The sequence below is a fragment of the Nerophis ophidion genome, linkage group LG22 (assembly GCF_033978795.1).
Source record: "Nerophis ophidion isolate RoL-2023_Sa linkage group LG22, RoL_Noph_v1.0, whole genome shotgun sequence".
NCBI lineage: Eukaryota > Metazoa > Chordata > Actinopteri > Syngnathiformes > Syngnathidae > Nerophis > Nerophis ophidion.
The window spans coordinates 16,078,642-16,103,177 of NC_084632.1; the positions used below are offsets into that span (position 1 = coordinate 16,078,642).

The following is a 24,536-nucleotide window of genomic DNA, read 5'->3' on the forward strand; positions in this document are numbered from 1 at the left end:
GGGGAACACATATTCACCATTAATAAGTTGCTTATTAACATGCAAATTAGTCACACATTGGCTCTTAATTAGTCATTATTAAGTACTTATTTATGCCTTTTTCCGCATAGGGGAACATATTCACCATTAATGAGTTGCTTATAAACATTCAAATTAGTAACATTGGCTCTTAATTAGTCATTCAGAACTTATCAATATCTTGTTCTGCATGGGGTAACACTTTAGTATGGGGAACATATTCACCATTAATTAGTTGCTTAATAACATGCAAATTAGTCACAAATTGGCTCTTAATTAGTCATTATTAAATACTTATTAATGCCTTATTCTGCATGGCCTAATTATACAACCAGTAAGCCATTAACTAAGAGTCAATAACCTCAAAATGATTGCTTATTACTAAACCTAACCTTTATATGTTCCCCTAGTGTTAAGTCTTTGTTACTTAGAATGTGTTCCCGACACTAAAGTGTTACCGAAAATAAAGATAAAAAATGTCAGGTAGAAAAAAACTGTATTTAGCTTGGATAACAATGAGTCATATATTGGAATATCGGCTCCATTATTTGTTTTAACTATTAAATGAACCTAAAATATGACTTATTTTATCTTTATGGAAAATATTGGTCACAATGTGTTGTCAAGTTAGGAGCTGCGAGGCAAGTGGTGATCAGTGGATTTGTGGTTGGAGAACCTGCCCTGGGACTGGAAGGTCGTGAGTTCAAATCCCGGCCGAGTCATACCAAAGACTATAACAATGAGACCCGTTGCCTCCCCGCTTGGCACTCAGCATCAAGTGTTGGAATTGGGGGTTAAATCACCAAAAATGATTCCCGAGCGCGGCCACCGCTGCTGCTCACTGCTCCCCTCACCTCCCAGGGGGTGAACAAGGGGATGGGTCAAATGCAGAGGATAATTTCACCACACCCAGTGTGTGTGTGTGACTATAATTGGAATTTTATCTTTTAACTTTTTTTAAAATGTTTTTATTGTGATGATAATGTCAATGAGGGATTTCTAATCACTGCTATGTTGGAATTCACATTAATGTTGATACTATTGTTGATATTATTAATTTTTGTTTGACTACTTTTGGATTGTTTTGTGTCACATTTGTGTGTCCTCTCAATTGCGCTGTTGATTGCTATTCTGAATGTTGCTGGGTCGGGTTTAGGTTTGGAATTGCATTATTATGGTAGTATTGTGTATTATTTTGTAGGATTGATTAATAGCAAAAGTCTTTTTTATTTTTATTTTTAAACGTTTTTCAAAGCCCAGGTTGTTTAATTGCGAGTTCGAATCGGGGCCGCCTTCAGACAAAGTCAGGGGGGGGATTGGTCCCAGGTTTGAAGCGAGCGCGCTCCTTCGTGAAGAACCGTTTGAAAACCGTCCGCACTTCCCGTTTCATGAGACGCCGTCAAACTGCCTCTAGAGCGAACTCTCCCCCCCGCTGGTTCAGAGTGCGGCGGTATGAGGCGGCGCCGTGTTAGGGGTTGTTTAATTAGACGCCCCGCGGAGGCCATAACTCTTTTATGTCGCATATTTGGATAGTTAATAATCTGTTTGCGAGCAAAGGTGTGTTGAACACGAACTCAGGCAGCGACGGAAGACGACGTGCTAATGAATGTTTGTCTGAAACGCAGACGAAAACTGTTGTGTCATCGGGTTATCGTGAAATAAACACTTTCTGATCCTTTTCGCTAGCGGAGAAGTTGTACTAAAAGCTGTAAAAACTAATGAGGCGTCGCCATGGTAACCACACCACTGGTCTTTAGCATTTTTAAGGCCAGGTAACTAAAGTGTACAGTATAAGTAAAGGATTATATTCCACGTATGAACGTCATTAAAGCTATGCAAATACTATATTTTCCGGACTATAAGCCGCTACTTTTTTCCCCACACTTTGAACCCAGCGGCTTATTTTATGGACTTTTCTTCGCTAACAACCACAATGTTTTGTATTCAACACTGACAAGGAAACGGTGTGTTATTATTTGTGTTACGGCGCCATCTTTTGGAGGAGTTCGCTCACTGTTTGAACGTCTACAGCAGGGGTCACCAACCTTTTGGAAACCAAGAGCTACTTCGTGGGTACTGATTAATGCGAAGGGCTACCAGTTTGATACACACTTAAATAAATTGCCAGAAATAGCCAATTTGCTCAATTTACCTTTAATAAATAAATCTACATATATATATATATATATATATATATAAAAAATGGGTATTTCTGTCTGTCATTCGGTCGTACATTTTTTTTCCTTTTACAGAAGGTTTTTTGATGAAAAAAAAAACACTTAAATGAACGGTTTAAAAGAGGTGAAAACAAGAAAAAAAATGAAAAGTTAAATTTTGAAACATAGTTTATCTTCAATTTCGACTCTTTAAAATTTAAAATTCAACCGAAAAAAAGAAGAGAAAAACTAGCTAATTCGAATCTTTTTGAAAAAATTTAAAAAAGAAATCATTAGTAATTTTTCCTGATTAAGATTATTTTTAGAATTTTGATGACATGTTTTAAATAGGTTAAAATCCAATCCGCACTTTGTTAGAATATATAACAAATTGGACCAAGCTATATTTCTAACAAAGACAAATCATTATTTCTTCTAGATTTTACAGAACAAAAATTTTTAAAGAAATTCAAAAGACATTGAAATAAGATTTAAATTTGATTCTACAGATTTTCCAGATTTGCCAGAATAATTTTTTTGAATTTTAATCATAATAAGTTTGAAGACATATTTCACAAATATTCTTCATCAAAAAAAACAGAAGCTAAAATGAAGAATTTAATTAAAATGTATTTATTATTCTTTACAATAAAAAAAAATAATTTTCTTGAACATTGATTTAAATTGTCAGGAAAGAAGAGGAAGGAATTTAAAAGGTAAAAAGGTATATGTGTTTTAAAAATCCGAAAATCAATTTTAAGGATGTAATTTTTATCTAATATTGATTTTTTTGAAAGTTATAAGAAGCAAAGTAAAAAAAATAAATGAATTTATTTAAACAAGTGAAGACCAAGTCTTTGAAATATTTTCTTGGATTTTCAAATTTCGGGGGCCAAATTTAGAGAAAAAAATGTGTCTGGGGGCCGGTATATCTATTTTTGGGGAAACTAAAATAAAACCTCACAATAAAGTCTGATTGAAGGCTAAAAATTTTATGACAGACCGCCTTAAAGTGGAATGGAATTTTAAATTTTTCTGTGAACGATAAAACCCTGAATATTGGCAACATATGAACATCACACCCCCTCTCCATCGACATTTTACAATCAAGCCAAATGCAACAAAAATGCAACAGCGAAATATGGACGCTGAGGGTAAAAAAAAGCATCTACAATCCGATATATCTGATAAATCACTAAACTTTAGAACTTTCATCTAAAAATCTCCTTCTGCATCTGTCCCGGACACCCACATTTCAGGCACTGGAAAGACTGTGGAAACGCTCCCCACCCACACTGCTTGGTGCCTCGTCTGAACTGCTGTGACGTAGATTACCATAGTAACTAGTAGGGTTGTACGGTATACGGGTATTAGTATAGTACCACGATACTATCGAATCATATTTGGTACCCTACCGCCTCTGAAAAGTACCGGTCCGCCACACCCTTAGATCTTTTGTTAAAATAAAGCCAATAATGAATTTTTTTCGGGTCCCCTTTATTTAGAAAAATATTGAAAAATATGAAAATAATGTTGGCATCGGGACAACACTAGTCACTAAAATATTATGCAAAATTGCAGATTTCAACCAATTAAATACTTAGTATAGTCCACGGGTGTCAAACTCTGGCCCGTGGGTCAAATTTGGCCCGCCGTGTAATTTCCTTTGGCCCTTGAGGCAATGTCAACTTAACATTAGAGCTGGCCCGCCGGTATTATACAGCGGCAGTTCCGCTCTAACACCACATTCACCGCTAATACTCATACTTGCCAACCCTCCCGATTTTCTGCCGAATTCCACTCAGACAACAATTTTGGGGGCGTGCCATTTAGGCATTGCCTTTAACGTTCTCTACAACCTGTCGTCAAGTCCGCTGTCCCTCCATACAAACAGCCTACCGGCTGAGTCACATAATATATGTGGCTTGTACACACACATAAGTGAATGCAATGCATACTTGGTCAACAGCCATACAGGTCACACTGAGGGTTGCCGTATAAACAACTTTAACACTGTTACAAATACGCGCCACACTGTGAACCCACACCAAACAAGAATGACAAACACATTTCGGGATAACATCCGCACCGTAACACAACAGAACAAATACCCAGAACTGAACCCCTTGCAGCACTAACTCTTCCCCCCCCCAACCTTGCCCACCTCATTGTTATTTAATTTTCAAATGTATTAGCCTGTGGAAAAAGTTAATGTTGATATTTACCTCAGAAGGCTGCAAATAGAAAAGAGGCATTACATTTTTTATTTCAATGTTATTAAATATAACATTGATGTTTTTTAGTTTGTTTTTCGAAAGTTGATTTTGCACTATTAAGTTATATAAGCGTTGCTTGTTCCATATTCAGTGTTAAAGCAAAGCAGTGTAGCAAACTGAGCAATAATTAACGTTTTATTCATGCACTTTCTCTTGCTACTTCAAGGCTCGAATGTTTGATTCATTCATTATTGTTATTTTATTTTCAAATGTCTTATTAGCCTGTGGAAAATTTTTTAGTTAAATTTTAATTGATATGCCATTGATATGTTTTAAATATTATTTTTATTATTATTTGAAACTCGATTTTGCACGTCACTATAAATCAATATAAGCTTTGCTTGTTCAATATTCAATGCAATACTTGTTTGGGTCTCTATGAAAAGGTTAATTTGTTTAACCTTGGCCCGCGGCTTTGTTCAGTTTTAAATTTTGGCCCACTCTGTATTTGAGTTTGACACCCCTGGTATAGTTGAAGACTTACGGTCTTTAGAAAACATGACTGCACTCCACAATGGCAGCTACACTTTACATCTTGAAGATCTAAAAAAAATTATTTGGGAATGTCCGGCAGGCCAGATTGAAAAACCTAACGGGCCGCATGTGGCCCCTGGGTCTTAATATGCCCGGGTCTGATATAGGCATTCCCCGAACCCTTCTTTAGTGAAAAATAAAATGTGTTTTTCTTTCAAATTCAAGATAAAGTTATCTGTTTTTTTTTTTACTGGTGTACAAAATGAACCGTGCATTAACATCATCTTGTTCAAAGAACAAAACCAACACAGTGCATGAACTCACAACAAATTACACACCTGCAAATCAGATGGAAAATTAGAGGGAACATTTTTTGGGGGGTATCCATGATACGCCGATAGGGAAAAGTTTGTATTTACACGATGAGTCGGGTGTGTCTTGACCTCCGCCGAACCCCTGAGGCCGACTCACCGAACCCCTCAGGTTCGATCGAACCCAGGTTAAGAACCACTGGGTTATGTACTGATACTACTCTTGGTATCAACACCACGGATAGATGGCTCCACCCTCCGCTTATGTGTACGCTTTTGCAACAACACACCGGCCATTATATTTATATAATTTTATCTCTCGACTCCTGATAATCTACTTGTTAATTTCCTTGTAATATCTGCTGACTTTCTGCTGTATCGTGCTTCCATCCACACTTCTTCAACTTCACTAAGCACAAATTTCTCCTTCTGTTTCAAATTATCTTAGCGATTAGCCTGTCTTCTCCTGTGACATGTAAAGCTTTGTCCTCCAGTGATAATAATATTTGTAAAAATTGACAATTGAGTGAAAAAATAATTATTATTCAGCTACTATCTTCTACGTCAGCGGGGTGGATCAAAAATAAAGTATCAGTGTGCGAGTATCGACTTTTTTAATCCGCACTGACAGCCATTAATTGGCATTGAGTGTACTTTTGCATGGAAATTGGCCGATGCTGATCGATCGCGCATCCTGATTATTAAAAAATATTAAACATTTTGGGGGAAAATTAAATGGAAACAAATAACATGTACAGTAAAATACGATTCATAAAATACATATATGTAACATAATATGTAAAATAAAGCTATTAATGCAGGATTAATTTTGTGGGGTCCGGGGCATGTTGTGAGCGTGAACTCTGACCTCAGTTTGGACCATAGCTGGCCTCTGTGTCCGGAGCATCTTCACCGTCTGGAAGATATCGACCACACCTTCGTAACGCATTCGCTCCAGGACGATGCTGAGGGTGATGAAGACACCCGACCTTCCCACACCAGCGCTGAAAGCAAAACACCCAAGTGAATTAATATGGAGAACTGACATACGAAAAAATAACCCCTCACTATACTGTGTATCGAATTTAGAGTGAAGAGGACCCCGTAAAATATCTAATAAGAATAACATGGCGCTTCAGATGACATTTTATGTAAATGTCACCCCAGCTCCTTCCTGCTGCGTCCCTGATAAGAAAACAATAGGATATTTCCCTCAACATTGTTATTGTCCTCCTTGGTGCGCAGCATTATTGCACACACCTTGCAAGGTAACATTGGGTATATAATTATCTATTTAACAAAAATACTGGGTTCGATCCCTGCAGGAAAAATTTGCAATTTTATGTTTTGATATCAAACGTTGGCATTAAAAAAAATATTGAACAAATTCTTTCCTATGAAATTGTTTTAGTCCAAATAATGCATCAAAATAAAATTCAAGTGTGAGTGAAATAGTATAAAAAAACACTTCACATTGATAAAAAAAAGGATGTCGGAGGTTAGCGGCCTTGGCTCCAAATAAAATTCCGCTTAGGACCCCGATTTAGTCGGTGGCGGCCTTTAGTACAGCGTCCCCAGAAATGGCTTCTTGTGGATATTCGTGTTTTGCATTATTATGTTGCTTTTTTTTTTTTTTTAACTCTGACAAAAAAAACCCCAATAAAAAAAACAATGACAAAGTAAAAAATATTTAAAAATGAAATCATCTTACTCAGCTCATAATGTGAAGCATTAATTACTTAACTATATATTTATGAGAATATTTAATAATCATTTACTTACTCATTTGTCTGTTTATTCATGTATTAATAGTTACAAATTGAGTAGAGACAAATATGTTAAAAACGGCTATGATATGAAAAGGGGTAGGATATAATACATAAATAAGCTTTGCTTCCTCCTACTCCTTTTCTGGCACGCTGTAATGAGGAGTTGGAAATATGTGCTGTATCATATTGTAATTGGATGCTAGTTCGAAATAAACCAACAGCAAATGTCCACTGTAGAGGACACAAGATGCCAGGAGGATATTTTGCACTTATTACAGTAAATGAAGTATAATAACTGTAATTGCTAATTTACACTTTTGTCAATGCTATATTGGGTAACTCATTGAAAATGCCCAAAATGTGTCAAACATAAATAATATCATACAATTAGTCATTATATCTTTCTGGGAATAACCGTCCTCTGCAGTGGACATTAAAAAAATAAAATAAAATAAAATAAAAATTGAGTAGAGACAATTCAATGTAATACAGTACGTACAGAAATTAAAAACAGCAAAGTTTACTGTACATTTTTAGATTTTTGGCGGTCCCACGATCCCACCCCACCTACCTACCTGTCGTGAGTAACCCAAAAGAATAAAAATTGAAAAAAAGGAGTAAAATTAAAATAGTATGATAATCATAATAATAATGGCAGTAGTAAATAAATTAAGAAAAATAATATATATGTATATATATATATATATATATACACACATATATATATATATATATATATACGTGTGTGTATGTATATATATATATATATATAGATGTATATATGTGTATATGTATATATATATATGCGTGTCTAATATATATATATGTGTGTGTATATATATATATATATATATATATATATATATATATATATATATATATATATATATATATATATAGGTGTTTAGGGCACGTCCAACCGGTAGGAGGACACGGGGGAGACCCAGGACACGTTGGGAAGACTATGTCTCCTGGCTGGCCTGGGAACGCCTCGGGATCCCCGGGAGGAGCTAGACGAAGTGGCTGGGGAGAGGGAAGTCTGGGCTTCCCTGCTTAGGCTGCTGCCCCCGCGACACGACCTCGGATAAACGGAAGAAGATGGATGGATATATATATATATATATATATATATATATATATATATATATATATATATATATAAACTGCTTACGTTTATTTTATATAAAAAATGTAGGGATGATATAGCCTTTGTTTTTTCCTGACCTAACGTGTATGTATGTGTAAATATATATATATATATATATATACGTTATTTTCCTGACCTAACGTGCATGTATGTGTATATGTGTATATATATATATATATATATATATATATATATATATATATATATATATATATATATATATATATATATATATATATACATAACTACATAACGTAAATGTCAAGGTATAATTATTATGGAATTAAATAAACAATTACTGTAGTTGGTAAATTAGTTTTGTCAACACTAACAGGAGAACAATAGAGGTTAATGTTTGTTTTTATAACAAAAGCTTTTTTTGACACTGAATTTTTCTATCTTAATTTTTTGCGTGAATAAAACATTGTTTTTTACATCAAATTATGCTGACAATTTTATTGAAATACAAAATTGTTAGCAAAATGTGTGCGTAAAAATTCAGTGAAAAAAAATAATGTTCAAAATTCATCCATCCATTTCCTACCGCTTATTCCCTGTGGGGTCGCGGGGGGCGCTGGTGCCTATCTCAGCTACAATCGGGCGGAAGGCGGTGTACACCCTGGACAAGTCGCCACCTCATCGCAGGGCCAACACCGACAGACAGACAACATTCACACTCACATTCACACACTAGGGCCAATTTAGTGTTGCCAATCAACCTATCCCAGTCTGCCCCCAGTCTGTGGAACGCTCTCCCTGACCACCCGAGGGCACCTCAGACTGTGGATGCGTTTTAAAAAGGCTTAAAAACCCATCTTTTTATAAAGCCTTTTTATAGACATGCATGCTGGTTCTAGCTATAGGGCTGTTTCTAGTTTTATATTTTATTTATTTTTATTATCTTTTTAATATTATTATTATTACTTCTTTTCTTTTACACTGTGGCACTTTGAAGTTGTTTGCTCAACGTAAAGTGCTTTTTTACAAATAAAATCTATTATTATTATTATTATCCCCAGGTGCATGTCTTTGGAAGTGGGAGGAAGCCGGAGTACCCGGAGGGAACCCACGCATTCACGGGGAGAACATGCAAACTCCACACAGAAAGATCCCGAGCCCGGGATTGAACCCAGGACTACTCAGGACCTTCTTATTGTGAGGCAGACGCACTAACCCCTCTGCCACCGTGAAGCCCGTTCAAAATTCACTGTATAAAAATTCATTGTGTAATAAAAACATCAAGAAGTGGTCACATGTTCCATCGGCAGTCAGGACTTTTTGTCCCCATAATGTCGAATCAAACTGACTGGATGCCATATTTTGTTCTCAATCACGAAGCAAGGTCACAGTGATCGGCGACAAAAAAATATTTCCGAGTTATTTTCCCACCATCTTTTGCAGTCGCCGCGGCTCTCTGGGAGTCGAGTGGAGATCCTTAAGTGGAACCTCGGAATACTTGAAAGCTGCTTCTCTAAGCAGCTTTGCTGTGAGAGGACTTCCACGTCACCGATGGAACAATAATTGATATGACAACAGTTTTATTTGTGCTTCCTTCAAACTCCAGAGCTATTTTAGATGAACGACCGGCGGAAGTGATGACTGCGGGGGGAAGTGTGTGAGGGAGAGAACACTAAGACTCACGCGGTCAATAAGGTGGGCACTATGTTTGACGGATCAACTTAATGTGTATTATATTAATCCATGAGAGCATTTTGGTTGTAAATTGTGAGATGTGTGTGTTAAAATCATGGTTGTTTTTACAAATGATGACAAATGTGAACAAGAGCATGTATTGTCTTTGTGTGATAATGTAAATGAGGTGTGGTTGTATTGTATATTAAAGTATGTGTCCATGAAAGGGCATTTTATGACTTTTCTTAATTTGATTAGGTGATATGGTATGATTTTATTGTAATAATTTTATTGCATGATTTTTGTATCCCTTTACAGGCCTACTGAAACCCACTACTACCGACCACGCAGTCTGATAGTTTATATATCAATGATGAAATATTAACATTGCAACACATGCCAATACGGCCGGTTTAGTTTACTAAATTACAATTTGAAATTTCCCGCGGAGTTTCTTGTTGAAAACGTCATGGAAGGATGACGTGTGTTTGTGACGTCTCAGGTTGTAGCGGACATATTAGCTCAGCCCCAGTTACGGTTAAAAGTCGTCTCTTTTCATCACATAATTACACAGTAATTTGGACATCTGTGTTGCTGAATTTTTTGCAATTTGTTAGATTAATAATGGAGACTAAGGTCTTCACAGTGGTAGAGGGGTTAGTGCGTCTGCCTCACAATACAAATTTCCTGCAGTCCTGGGTGCAAATCCAGGCCCGGGATCTTTCTGTGTGGAGTTTGCATGTTCTCCCCGTGAATGCGTGGGTTCCCTCCGGGTACTCCGGCTTCCTCCCACTTCCAAAGACATGCACCTGGGGATAGGTTGATTGGCAACACTAAAATTGGCCCTAGTGTGTGAATGTGAGTGTGAATGTTGTCTGTCTATCTGTGTTGGCCCTGCGATGAGGTGGCGACTTGTCCAGGGTGTACCCCGCCTTCCGCCCGATTGTAGCTGAGATAGGCACCAGCGCCCCCCGCGACCCCAAAGGGAATAAGCGGTAGAAAATAATGGAGACTATAAAGAAGAATGCTGTTGGTGGAAAGCGGTGGATTGCAGCTGCCTTTAGCACCGAAACACAGCAGGTGTTTCTTTGTTTGTTGTGAAGCTTTAACACAGAGCGGTCAAGCGAACATGTTTCTCTACGTCAACCAGCAAGTTTTTGGATGGGAAAATTGTGATATTAAGTCGGCTCTTACCAGAGACTTGAGTGAATTATGTGACCTCCTCCTGCAGCTGTCAAAAAGGCAGCTGTGATCTTGGCTCCTCCATTGGCTTCTCTCAGAGAGACTGGCGTTCACCGCAGCCATCCGACTTTCAGGTATGACTTTATAATCTCACTAAAACATTATTAACACAATATGCAGTTAAGGGATTTTCCAGAATTATCCTAGTAAAGGTGTCTAATAACATCTGAATCGCTCCCACTGCCGTCGCCTTTTTTTTCTTTTTCTAGTTCTTCACTCTAACTTTCCTCATCCACGAATCTTTCATCCTCGCTCAAATTAATGGGGAACTCGTCGCTTTCTCGGTCCAAATAGCACTTGCTACTGGTGGCTATGATTATAAACAATGTGAGGATGTGATGAACCCTACAACCCGTGATGTCACGCGCACATCTTCTGCTGCTTCCGGTACAGTTAAGGCTTTTTTATTAGCGACCAAAAGTTTCAAACTTTATCGTTGATGTTCTCTACTAAAAAATATGGCAATACCGTGAAATGATCAAGTATGACACATAGAATGGACCTGCTATCCCTATTTAAATAAGAACATCTAATTTCAGTAGGCCTTTAAATTAGGTAGCCAGGAACTGCAGATGGAAATTAGCTGTTTAGCTATAATCTGCTACAGAACATATTTGTCTTTGAGTTTAATGTTTCGGTGCATTGTCCCTTTAAATAAAGACTAAAATAAAACTAAACTATAGAGTAAAAAAAAAAAACAACCTTAATGATTTTAAACCCAGTTGTTCCGAGTCGACCCATCCAAGGACCACACACACACCATTCACCTCCCCCCGCCCACCGCATTCTTTCCAGCTGTATCTCTTAGCCCACCCAAAGCCGCTTCCAGGGAGTCGGTCACAGCTTTGTCACATGGACTCTTAAACTCCTTTTTCCTAGTGCTCCTCTCTCACCGGGAGCAGCCGCTCTCCAAATCTGAAAGGCCGGGCCGAGAGGATTTGGATCCCCCCCCCCCTCCATTGACGGCGAGTAATCAGGCAATTAATGACAAAACGCACGTGGGTCTGTTAGACGGAAGGACGCGGGCTGGGGGGGAATAAAGGATGGTGGAGAGAATGAGAGAAAAGAAGCGAGAGAGTAGAGGGGAGGATTAGGAACGAGAAAATCAGGATGACAGATGAGGAAGGTGGCGAGTAAGAGAGAAAGAGGACGGCCATTTCAATAAAAGCCTGGAAGAGGAAACTAATCTTGTCATCCAAACACATGGGGGGCTGAAAAATAAGAAACCCCCGTTTCTATTTATTCTAAATTAAGTCGTCATTTTACCAAAACATTTTTATTATTTCAAGAATCTATTTTTTAAAACTATCTGTGTTGGCCCTGCGATGAGGTGGCAACTTGTCCAGGGTGTAGCCCACCTTCTGCCCGAATGCAGCTGAGATAGGCTTCAGCACCCCCCGCGACCCCAAAAGGGACAAGCGGTAGAAATGGATGGAAGGAAGTTTGTATCCTCCTTATCGCAGACCGTACAGTAGGAAGGAGATTCATATGATGCCCATTTGTCGCGGTCTACCTGACACAGGAAACGTGACAGTTTGTATTTGTTTTAATTTTTTACCTTTATATACCCAGTAAAGTCTCGTTGAGTTTAAAAATGTCCTTTTCAGGGGAGTCCTGCACATCCATACACGGGTGTAGGTGCCACTGGGAGCCAGGTGGGTGAAATGTCTTGCCCAAAACTTAGCGGCCGTGACTAGGAGGGTGGAAGCTAGAATCAAACCTGGAACCCTGAATTTGCTGGCACGGCCGCTCTATCGTCCGAGCCACATTGTCCACTTTAGTCGCCAGATGTTGAATATCTTAAAGGGGAACTGCACCTTTTTGGGTAATATTGCCTATCGTTCACAATCATTATGAAAGACATGACGATGAAAGGGAATCAGCACCTCCAAGTCCCAGTCTATGGTTCTCGCCCGGAAAAGGGTGGAGTGCCATCTCCGGGTTGGGGAGGAGATCTCGCCCCAAGTGGAGGAGTTTAAGTACCGTGGAGTCTTGTTCACGAGTGAGGTTGGATCGTGAGGTTGACAGGTGGATCAGTGCGGCATCTTCAGTAATGCGGACGCTATATCGATCTGTTGTGGTGAAGAAAGAGCTGAGCCGGAAGGCAAAGCTCTCAATTTACCGGTCGATCTATGTTTCCATCCTCACCTATGGTCATGAGCTTTGGGTCATGACCGAAAGGACAAGATCACGGGTACAAGTTTCCTCCGCCGGGTGGCGGGGCTCTCCCTTAGAGATAGGGTGAGAAGCTCTGCCGTCCGGGAGGAACTCAAAGTAAAGCCACTGCTCCTCCACATCGAAAGGAGCCGGATGAAGTGGTTCGGGCATCTGGTCAGAATGCCACCTAAATGCCTCCCTGGTGTTCGGGCACGTCCAACCGGTAGAAGGCCACGGGGAAGACCCAGGACACGTTGGGAAAACTATATCTCCTGGCTGGCCTGGGAAAGCCTCGGGATCCCCCCGGGAAGAGCTGGACGAAGTGGCTGGGGAGAGGGAAGTCTGGGCTTCCCTGCTTAGGCTGCTGCCCCCGTGACCCGACCTGGGTTAAGCGGAAGAAGATGGATGGATGGATGGATGGATGAATGAATGGATGGATGGATGGATGACGATGGATGGATTTGCGAGTGCTTTGCGTGTCGTCCTCACCAGTTCCAGGTCTTAAATGGCTGTCAAAGTGTCCCAACTGGTCAGATTACATTCTCAGCCCCCTTCTGTCCAGGTTAGATGCATGATTTATGATCTACAATAAACTTACTGGCAGCAGGGAAACGAGGACGTAGCTGATGTAAACATCGGCACACAGGAAGTGATAACAGCGCCACTATCAATACTTTGTCTGCGTTAGCGTTTATAACAATATCACTAATACTTGGTTAATATTCAAGTCACGAAATGTAAATGGCGATTTTTGAATGGTTATTCATACGATTTTATGGGCGGAATAGTGAAGCTCCCATTGGCTCCGCTGTAGGCAGACTTTTATTTAGTATTTAGATTGTATTAAAAAAACTCCATCTGTCATGTCTTTCATGATGTTTGTGAACGATATGCAAAATTTTATGATCCGATGCCCGGATCATACCATATTGTAGCTTTGTTCCTTTTTATACCACGTTCGGTTTTTTGACTTCCTTATTTCCTGTGTTTCTTCTGTCACCATTATTGCTCATTAGTTTTCACCTGCCCCTTGCTTTCGACGCACACCTGTTTTTGCTGATTACTGCCTTATTTAAGCCAGCCCTTTCTGTTCATTCACTCTCGGATCCTAATTTGCATTACGCAACAAGTGACGACTGCTTTTATATATATATATATATATATATATATATATATATATATATATATATATATATATATATATATCTATATCTATATATATATATATATATATATATATATATATATATATCCATCCATCCATTTTCTACCGCTTATTCCCTTTTTGGGGTCACGGGGGGCGCTGGCGCCTATCTCAGCTACAATCGGGCGGAAGGCGGGGTACACCCTGGACAAGTCGCCACCTCATCGCAGGGCCAACACAGATAGACAGACAACATTCACACACTAGGGCCAATTTAGTGTTGCCAATCAACCTATCCCCAGGTGCATGTCTTTGGAAGTGGGAGGAAGCCGGAGTACCCGGAGGGAACCCACGCATTCACGGGGAGGACATGCAAACTCCACACAGAAAGATCCCGAGCCTGGATTTGAACCCAGGACTGCAGGACCTTCGTATTGTGAGGCAGACGCACTAACCCCTCTGCCCCCGTATATATATATATATACACACATATATATATATATATATATGTTTATACTCGCTAGCTTTCGCGCTATGCCTTTATTTATTCCTAGCTCTCATGCTAGTAACTTTTGTTTTGCCTTTTGTGCCCTTGTGCCAGTGTTTCTGTTTCATTGTCTGTTTATTAGTTTAGTAAATCTTCATTTCTAACCATACGCTGTGTTCTTGCCCGACGTATCCGGCATCACTATGCCCAGCAAGCGTCACACAAAATTCCCAAAAAGTGGGGTTCCCCCTCAAAATGCGTTTTGTGACAATTCCAAATTTGACCACAGCGTCAGTTGCTATGTAGAGTGGCGCTTTCCATCATTTTCTGCAGACTGCATTGCAAAATGATTACATCCCCCCCCCAACCACCACAAGAACCACTCAGGAACGGGGCCATATGAATTCCTTACCTACTGTATACACCACCCGCCGCTGTCAAGGTAAAATAAATAGCATGATTTATTTGCATTTATACATTATTAATGCAACATTTTTTTGTGATTTATCACATGCGTTAACTTGTTAATTATAGAAAACAACTCTTTCTTAAAAGTGTTTCCTTCTCTAACAGTACATTTCTACCTTAACTTTAGTGACATTTCCAAAGAAACAAGATCAAAACATACTTTTCTTAGTACAAGCACTCTTTGAAGGCATCAGTGGATTTCGTAGGAATGCTATTCTGAGGACCAAAGCAAATATTCTAAATTTATTCATCTTTTGGATGTTAAATGTTATGTTTTAATTCAGAGTCTACATTTGGCTGCCCACCACTGTAATGGGAGGAATAAGTCAAAGTGGACCAGACCTTCCTTGGCATTTCTGACAACTCCCAGTTGAGATGGTGGTGACATCAGTGCTTCAGAACATGGTGGAAGGTGAGGCTATGTTTGATGATGTCATGGCGCCAGTGGGACAGTAATGGGGGCCGGGGGGATAACGTATTTTCCCAAGTAAAACATGTTTATGTGACAGCGACAAAATGAGTCATTGTGTTGTGTGTTTGATCATCAACATGCCGTCATGAGAAGTTGGACTAAGCCTGTTTTCAAGATTTCACTGAGAGTTTGAAGCATATATATGTGTAAAAATATTTTTTTTATAAAGGCAATACTGACTAATTAATTTTTTTTTTTTTTATCATGTTAGCCACACTTTCGAATTTTGATTAATCGCGTATAATCCCATCTGATTATGCACTTGCATGTCTATCCGTGTTAGCCCTGTGATCAATCAATCAATGTTTATTTATGTAGCCCTAAATCACGAATGTCTCAAAGGGCTGCACAAGCCACAACGACATCCTCGGTTCAGATCCCACATTAGGGCAAGGAAAAACTCAACCCAATGGGACAATGAGACACCTTGGAGAGGACCATGTTGTGTTTTTAGTGTTTTCCTGCCTTCTCCTTTGTCTGCACCTGTGCTTTTAGTGATTTGTCCTCGGCGAGGGGCGGACCTTGCAAGCCTTGAGGCACACCTGCTCGCAATTAGCACACCGGCTTGTCACTGTCAGCTTGGCCTCGCCGGTTATTGTATCCAGAACTCCTCTCTCGCATGCACCTGCTTCACCAGACCTGGTATGTTTTTGCTACTTTGTCCTGAATTTGGCCCTGTGATGCGGTGGCGACTTGTGCACCGCCTTCCGCCCGATTGTAGCAGAGATAGGCACCAGCGCGCCCTGTGACCCCAGAAGGGAATAAGCGGTAGGAAATGGATGTCCTGAATTCCCTAACCTCCTGTGTGTTTATTTCCTAGTCCCCCTGAGGTAAAAGGATTACTTTTGTCGGACTCTTTCCCTGCTCTGTGTGCCCTGGCCCTTTCTCCTGCCGACCTCTGAGGAACCTATTCTGTTCAGATTTCATGGTGTGCGTTTCTGCCCCATCGCCCTTAGTTAGCCCTTTTTGTCTAATTAAATTTTTTATTTTTTTTAATTCCACCTTGTCTCCCGTCTCTGCATCCTGGGGTCATCCCCACTTGACCAAGACCATAACAGACCGCAGGTGTGGTGTGTGATGACGTGGCGATTTGTCCAGGGTCTACCCCGCCTTCTGCCCAAATGCATCTGAGATAGGCTGCAGCAACCCCCACACCCCCAAAAGGGACAATCGGTACAAAATGGATGGATGGATGATTACAATTCAATTGAAAAAAGACCCCAGTTTTTGGACAAGCATGTCGCAATGTCATACAGGAAAACCCAGCGAGTTTGAAGGGAATACATGTTTTAAAATTACATTCTTTTTATTACAAAATATATTTATTTTAGAATATTTAATTTTATTGTAAATGTGTGCTGTTAAATGATACATTTTTAAAATAAGATTAATCACACTTTTGAATTTAAACGGTTAATCACAGGTTGTAACTCACTTGCATTATTTCAAATAACCTGAAAAAAAGACCCTAATATTCGGAAACAAATACAATATTATTGTCAAAGCGAGGTGTTGAAGGGGAAAATACATTTTAAAATTATGCATTTTTGTTCATTAAAAAAAAAATTGCAAACCGTTTCATGTAAAGTCCAGTCAGGTTGTATTTTGGAGTGAATAGCCCGATTATAAATTGATTGATTGATTGATTGATACTTTTATTAGTAGATTGCACAGTACGGTACATATTCCGTACAATTGACCACTAAATGGTAACACCCGAATAAGTTTTTCAACTTGTTTAAATCGGGGTCCACGTTAATCAATTCACTGCAGTGGATGCTGGTTCTCAGTATATTTTTTCAGGAAAAAAAAAACAAGCTAAAAAAGCGAGAAGATAGAGGCTGCTCAGGGTCTATGGCTAAATATGACTAATCTGAGCTCTGGACTCATAACCACAAGCGTATATCAGTTTCTGCCCAACCGGCGTGGCTAGTTAATGATGTAGGTTACCTTGGAATCGACACCCCAGGTATCAGAATCCATCATGGATCATAAAAACAAAAAGAATGGCTGCTTTATTTCATGTGCCTCCTCTTTGCAAATGCCACACTACATTTCAGCCGTATCAATTATGGAAGAGATGGGCCTGTGGAGGTCCAAAGTACTGCCGTGGCAGAAAGAAAGAGAGTGGTGGATCTGCGAGGGCCACACCACAAGAGGCGGTCGGCTATGAAGACATGATTTAATACTGTTGGTTACATAAAACCTCAGATTGCTTTTAGAAAAGGAACTTCGGCGAGTCATGATATGCGGTTAATAGTCGCTTCGAGAGAGCATTAAATAATTCAAATCTTTCTAATCAATGCAAATCAAGGGTTCATGTTGGGTATGTGTGATCAAGGGGAGAGTGCTCTTACCTGCAGTGAACAGAGATCGGCCCATCCTGTCCAAACTGCTCCTTGGTTTTATGCACCTGGCCGATGAAATCGATAAAGCCCTCCCCAGATTTGGGAACGCCTTGCTCCGGCCAGTCGGTGAACTGGAACTGCCTTACTGTCCTGGATTGGCCATCCTGCAGAAACAGGGACAGCAGGGATAACTTCAAAAACAAACTAACTTCATTATATAGCACTTCCACATCATGTAGAACAAGAAGTCTGAAAAGTTGCAAATATAGGGTGAGACCCCTTTAAAGGGGAACATTATCACCAGACCTATGTAAGCGTCAATATACACTTTGATGTTGCAGAAAAAAGACCATATATCTTTTTAACCGATTTCCGAACTCTAAATGGGTGAATTTTGGCGAATTAAACGCCTTTCTGTTTATGCCTCTCTGAGCGACGACGTCAGAACGTGATGTCAACGCCATTTTTCCCTACACATCAGACGCATCGAGTCGAATCAGCTCTGTTATTTTCCGTTTTTTGGACTGTTTTCCGGTACCTTGGAGACCTCATGCCTCGTCTGTGTGTTGTCGGAGGGTGTAACAACATGATCATGGACGGATTCAAATTGATCTACGTAGAATGTGCATCGATTAGCACGGCATGCTGATCAATGCTAACATGATATTTAGGCTAGTTGTGTACATATTGCAGCATTACGCCTCATTTGTAGCTATATTTACATCTGGCCTTTCCCCCATTCACATTTAATGCCAAACAAACACTTAGCAATCGACGGATTTAAGTTGCTCCAGTGTCAAGAGATGCGAAAGTCCCTCATTTGTTTTTTACCGGCGATGCTACGTCGGAGATGGCACAGATATGACAAGAATGTCTGGATATCCTGCGACACTCAAAGCAGATGCATTCCCAACGATAAAGTCAACGAAATCACAAATGTGAGTGTTGTTGATGTTACTGACTTATGTGCTAATCAGACATATTTGGTCGCGGCATGACTGCCAGCTAATCAATGCTAACATGCTATTTAGGCTACATGTATGTAGATTTGAAACTATATTTACATCCAGCGTTTCCTTCCACCCACATTTAATGCAAAACAAACACTTACCAATCGACGGATTTAAGTTGATCCAGTGTCAATGCGAAAGTCCTGATCGGTTGGTCTGCACATTTTACCGGCGATGCTAACGCAAAGATGGCCGAATTGCGTCAATAGCCATTCGCTCAATAGTTTCAGTTTCTTTTTCAATTTCGTTTTCGCTATTTGCCTCCACACTCCAACCATCTGTTTCAATACATGCGTAATTTGTTGAATCGCTTAAGCCGCTGAAATCCGAGTCTAAATCCGAGCTAATGTCGCTATATCTTGCTGTGTTAGCCATTGTTTGTATTGGAATCGCTATGTGACGTCACAGGGAAATGGACAGTGGCTTAAGCAAATAGCGAAAATCAAGCACTTTAAAGCTCTTTTTAGGGATATTCCGGGACGGGTAACATTTTGAAAAAAAATTCGAAAAATAAAATAAGCCACTGGGAACTGATTTTTATTGGTTTTAACCCTTCTGAAATTGTGATAATGTTCCCCTTTAAGTACTTTGGTATTTTCATATCAAATTGCAGATCACCTGTCAGGCGGTAATAATGTTATCAAAAATGTTGAGACTATTCCGAAATTAGAGTGTTCAGCTAATTTTAGTCAAAAATCGATGCCAATCACAAAGTACAACAAAAGTTAGAAAGGTGGGGACATTGTGTTAGATAGAAAGATCAGTTGAGAAGTTGTCCATTCTGTGGTGGGTATCAAAATGATCGAGTTTCTTGGTGGATAGAATAAACTGTCCTATTTAAGTCAAAAGCATACATTTTTAACTTTGATGCACTAATGGAATTTCTACAGACGGTGAGTGGCACCTTGGTTTTTGTACACCCCACTTGTCGTATGATTTGTATTTCAATGAAAAGTAAAATTTGGACTTAAAGCTTGCCCAGATCTCGGTGACTCTGCTTTTGTTACAGAGTATTGCTAAGTAACTCACAATGGGGCTATATAAAGTACCATCACTTTTGATAAAGAAGACAATAAGGAACATTGTACATGGCATATTGCAAATTGGATTAACATTATAAATGTATTACATTTTTGTACGGTTCAGTCTTCGTCTAACCTTTTAGAACAGACTCTGAACACAAACTGAGGTTCGTCCGTATTATGCATTTAGTACCAATAAGAGTTGTTGAATTACAAAAGACTTTTGTCCGTTCTTCCACATGGTAGGACAAACAAGGATTTTTAAATGCTGTCGAAAAGAGATCGATCTTGGTCTTCCCAATGTTCTCTCCTGGTTGGTGAGTAGCGGCTCCTCCTGACACTAATCAATGGTACTTTTGGCATGACACGCGTCTTGTCCGAGACACCGTGTTGAATAGGATAATCCTGTGATGCGATCAATAGTCCAATTCGATGGGCGAGTGTTGGGGGAGGATGGCACGGTAAGGGTTTAAGGAGCATGAATAGAAGTCTATCAGAGCGGGAGGTAGGGATTGGATGGTTAAAAATAGAAAATAAAAACTGACAGGCCGTCAAACCCACTGGACAAAAAGTCAATCTAAGCAATTTGGTGTGAGATTGTCTGATAACCTTGTTAAGTCTTCTTAAATGGTGAGAGAACAGAGCACTTCAAAGCGATGTTTTCACAACGAAACACCTCATTGTGATTCTGGAAGGGAATAATCCTCGTGTTAGCCAGGTGTTAACTTCCTCACGATTGTTGTTATGTAACTCACTGCTGAGTAAGGAAACTGTCTCCATTTTATGTGGAAAACAAAAGGACTTGGTCTCTGCCTAGACTAGACATAGGCAAATTAAGATTGAGTTTTTCAATCTGGCCCGCTGGACATTCCCAAATAATTTTTTTTAGATCTTTACGATGGAAAGTGTAGCTACCATTATGATGTGTAGTGATGTTTCAAACTACCATAAGTCTTGAACTATACAAAGTATTTCGATGGCTGGAATCTGCGCTTATGGATGATATTGTTGCGATCCGCTGCTTGGATATTCACTGATTGTTGTTTTGTTTCCATTTTGTGTGTCACTCTCCGTCTGACCTTCTTATTTCCAGTTTTAGTCGTTCATCATGGTTGTTTATTAGTTTCACCTGCTACTCTCTGTTCCCGCACACCTGTTACTTGTGATTACTCCCTTATTTAAACTCGGCCCTTTTATTAGTACTGTCTGGGTTCCTAGTTTGCTTTCATGCAACAGTGACGACTGCTTTATGTACTTTCTCGCTAGCTTACACGCTACGCCGTTGTTATTCTTAGCTCTCATGCTAAATGGTTTGTTTTCCCTTTTTTGTGCCTTCGTGCCAAGTATAGTTTTTCTGTTTGTTATTCCTAGCCCCCATGCTAGCGCCTTGTGTTTGTTTTCTCTGTTTAGCTCCAATGTTTATGTTCTTAGCCTGTTTTTGTTACTTAAATTAATCTTCATATCTTACCTCTTGCTGTGTTCATGCCGACGCATCCACGGAGGAACAAATCCAGCATCGCTATGCCAACCAGCCGTCACAGTTATACCAGTTACTATGGTCATCGAATTAGTTACTATGGTAATCTAATTAGTTACTATGGTCAACTAATTAGTTACTTTGGTAATCTACATCACAGCAGCTCAGACGAGGCACCAAGCAGTGTGGGTGGGATGCATTTCCACAGACGCGGAAAGAGATTTTCACAACAAAGTTCTAAAGCTTAGTGATATATAGAATAGAATAGAAAGTACTTTTTTGATCCCTGGGGGGAATTCAGCAAATATCAGATGTATCAGATTGTAGGTGGGTTTATTGTGTACCCTTCGCGTTCATATTTTACTGTTTGTTGCATTTTTGTTGCGTTTCACTAAATTGTAAAATATGTCAATAGAAAGGGGGTGTGACATTCATATTTTGTCAATATTCAGTGTTTTATCGTTAATAGAAAAATGTAAAAAATCCATTCCGTTTTTAATGCGGTCATAATGTTTTTAGTATTCAGTCAGACATTTTTTGTGAGGTTTTATATTAGTGTTCCTAAAAATAGATATACCGGCCCACCAGACACATTTTTTTCTCTAAATGTGGCCCCCTGAGTCAAAATAATTGCCAAGACCTGGTCTAGACAGTCGTTTGGATGTCAAACCATCACCATACGTGATGTGAACGTTTATTTATTTTTAATGGGTTTCATGAGTTTGAGTTTTAGCCACCACTGGAAATTCAAATTAATGCGACTTGGAAAACAGTAGTGTTGGTGCTTAGTACAATTCTGTATCGCTATGGTGACAATGAGTCTCCGCCATTAAGAAAAGAAAGAATGTGCACCATTAAGTCACCTCTTTTTCTAAAGCTGTAACTTCTAAGATAGGATCGCACTTCATTGTCATTGCACTTAAAAAGTACAACAAAATTACATTTTCAGCACAGGAGCAGACATATATTGTACTGGGTGACAGAACAGGAATGCTGACGGGAAGTCGCTAGGGCGGTGCCCAATAAAATGAGGGAAAATGGTAAAAATGGGGGGGAAAAGGAGGAAAAGAAAGCAAGTCCCAAACTAAACTCCTTGGGTTGGGGGTTAGTAAGAAACCAGGAAAAAACCTCTAGCAAAGGGCAAGCAGGAGACATAATGGAGAGGGGAATGGAAAGTGTCCGCCTTCGATGAGCAAGGAAAACTGGGGTGAGTTTTTCCTCGCCCTTACGTGGGCTCTGTACCGCGGATGTTGTTGTGGCTTGTGCAGCCCTTTGAGACACTTGTGATTTAGGGCTATGTAAATAAACATTGATTGATGATTGATTGATTTGATGAGTGCCATAGAAAACTCATAATGCAGATCCGTCAACTAGGTGACATTTTTCTGCTTCAAGTTCCATATTTTTACTTTGGTAAAAATAAAGAATTAGTTTTGCGTCACTCTCCCGAATAATGTTGGCCTTAGGGATGGGTACGGAATTCAATCCTTTAATATTCCTCCTAACCAAACTCTTGTCGGAATAACTGATTGACATAAAAAGAAACTGTACCATATTTCGATACCTTTTGTTGTGCGTGACGTCAAGTCCGGTTGGAGACTAAGCACCGAGTCAAATACTTGGCGGACAAACAAGCGTATTCACAGTCGTCTCAACGAACAGCCACAAAGTAATTCTGCATTTTTTCATCCCAACACAGCAAAAATTCCTGATGAAAAGCACTTCAAAGTAAAGGCTCCACTTTAAAAATGTACTAGCTCAATGCTGATTGGATATGCCATATACATGCTACTGGTTAGCATAAGCGTTTTTACATGGCAATTTCAACACCTCCAAATTTGGTAATCAAAACTACAACTAAGATGCATATTACAATTAATCCGCTTCTGTGTAAGAAGTACACTACTTACAGCAGTGGTTCTCAACATTTTTTCAGTGATGTACCCCCTGTGAAATTTTTTTTTTAATTCAAGTACCCCCTAATCAGAGCAAAGCATTTTTGGTTGAAAAAAAGAGATAAAGAAGTAAACTACAGCATTATGTCATAAGTTTCTGATTTATTGAATTGTATAACAGTGTAAAATATTTCTCATTTGTGGTAGACTTTCGTGAACTATTTGGAAATACAAAATATAAAAATAACTAAAAACTTGTTGAAAAATAAACAAGTGATTCGTGTCAGGTAATAATGTCATTGCTACACCTGTCCTGCTGTTCGGTCCGGTGAAGACTGCTCTCATATGAAACTTATCTCAACTGCATTACGCCAGTTATTTGAAGTAACACACAAATTAATAACGTTGATTAAAAAGTAATTCCGTTAGCAGGGCTCAAATTTAACCACGGCAACCGTGACAAAAGCCGCGAGATCAATTATGAATAAAGATTTCTACACAAAGAAGTAATCATCAATTTAAAGATATCTTTAACATCAATATTTATGGAACATGTCCACAAAAAAATCTAGCTGTCAACATTGAATATTGTATTGTTGCATTTCTTTTCACATTTTATGAACGTACATTCATATTTTGTTGATGTATTATTTAATAAATAAATTTATAAAGGATTTTTGAATTATTGCTATTTTTAGAATATTTAAAAAAAAATCTCACGTACCCCTTCGCATACCTTCAAGTACCCCCAGTGGTACGCGTACCACCATTTGAGAACCACTGACTTACAGTATAAACACACAACAACGACTCAACAAAGACAAACTAGTGCATTGAACTTAATGGCAAAGACTACTTCTTAACTGCGGCAAGGGAACTGTGACAAAATTAAATGAATGCATATGTGCAAATAAGACTCAGAAATGTTAAAAAAAACAAGATCTAGCTACTGAACAGCCCATTTATTATCAGCTTGTATAAAAACTACTTTATTGTTAAACAAAAATATGTGCAAATGAGACTCAGAATTT

At 39.2% G+C, this 24,536-nt stretch overlaps 1 protein-coding gene across 10 annotated transcripts in view; it reads right to left on the reverse strand.

Moving 5' to 3' along the window:
- Positions 1-24,536, reverse strand: part of ptprsa (protein tyrosine phosphatase receptor type Sa) — a 701,781-nt gene that overhangs the window by 7,644 nt on the left and 669,601 nt on the right. For all 10 annotated transcript variants that reach the window (XM_061883335.1, XM_061883337.1, XM_061883336.1 and 7 more), the window contains 2 exons: positions 18,111-18,265; positions 6,104-6,239 (listed from right to left, as the gene is read on the reverse strand). In XM_061883335.1, the coding sequence (XP_061739319.1) occupies positions 6,104-6,239; positions 18,111-18,265 (291 nt within the window). The remainder of the gene's footprint in view (positions 1-6,103; positions 6,240-18,110; positions 18,266-24,536) is intronic.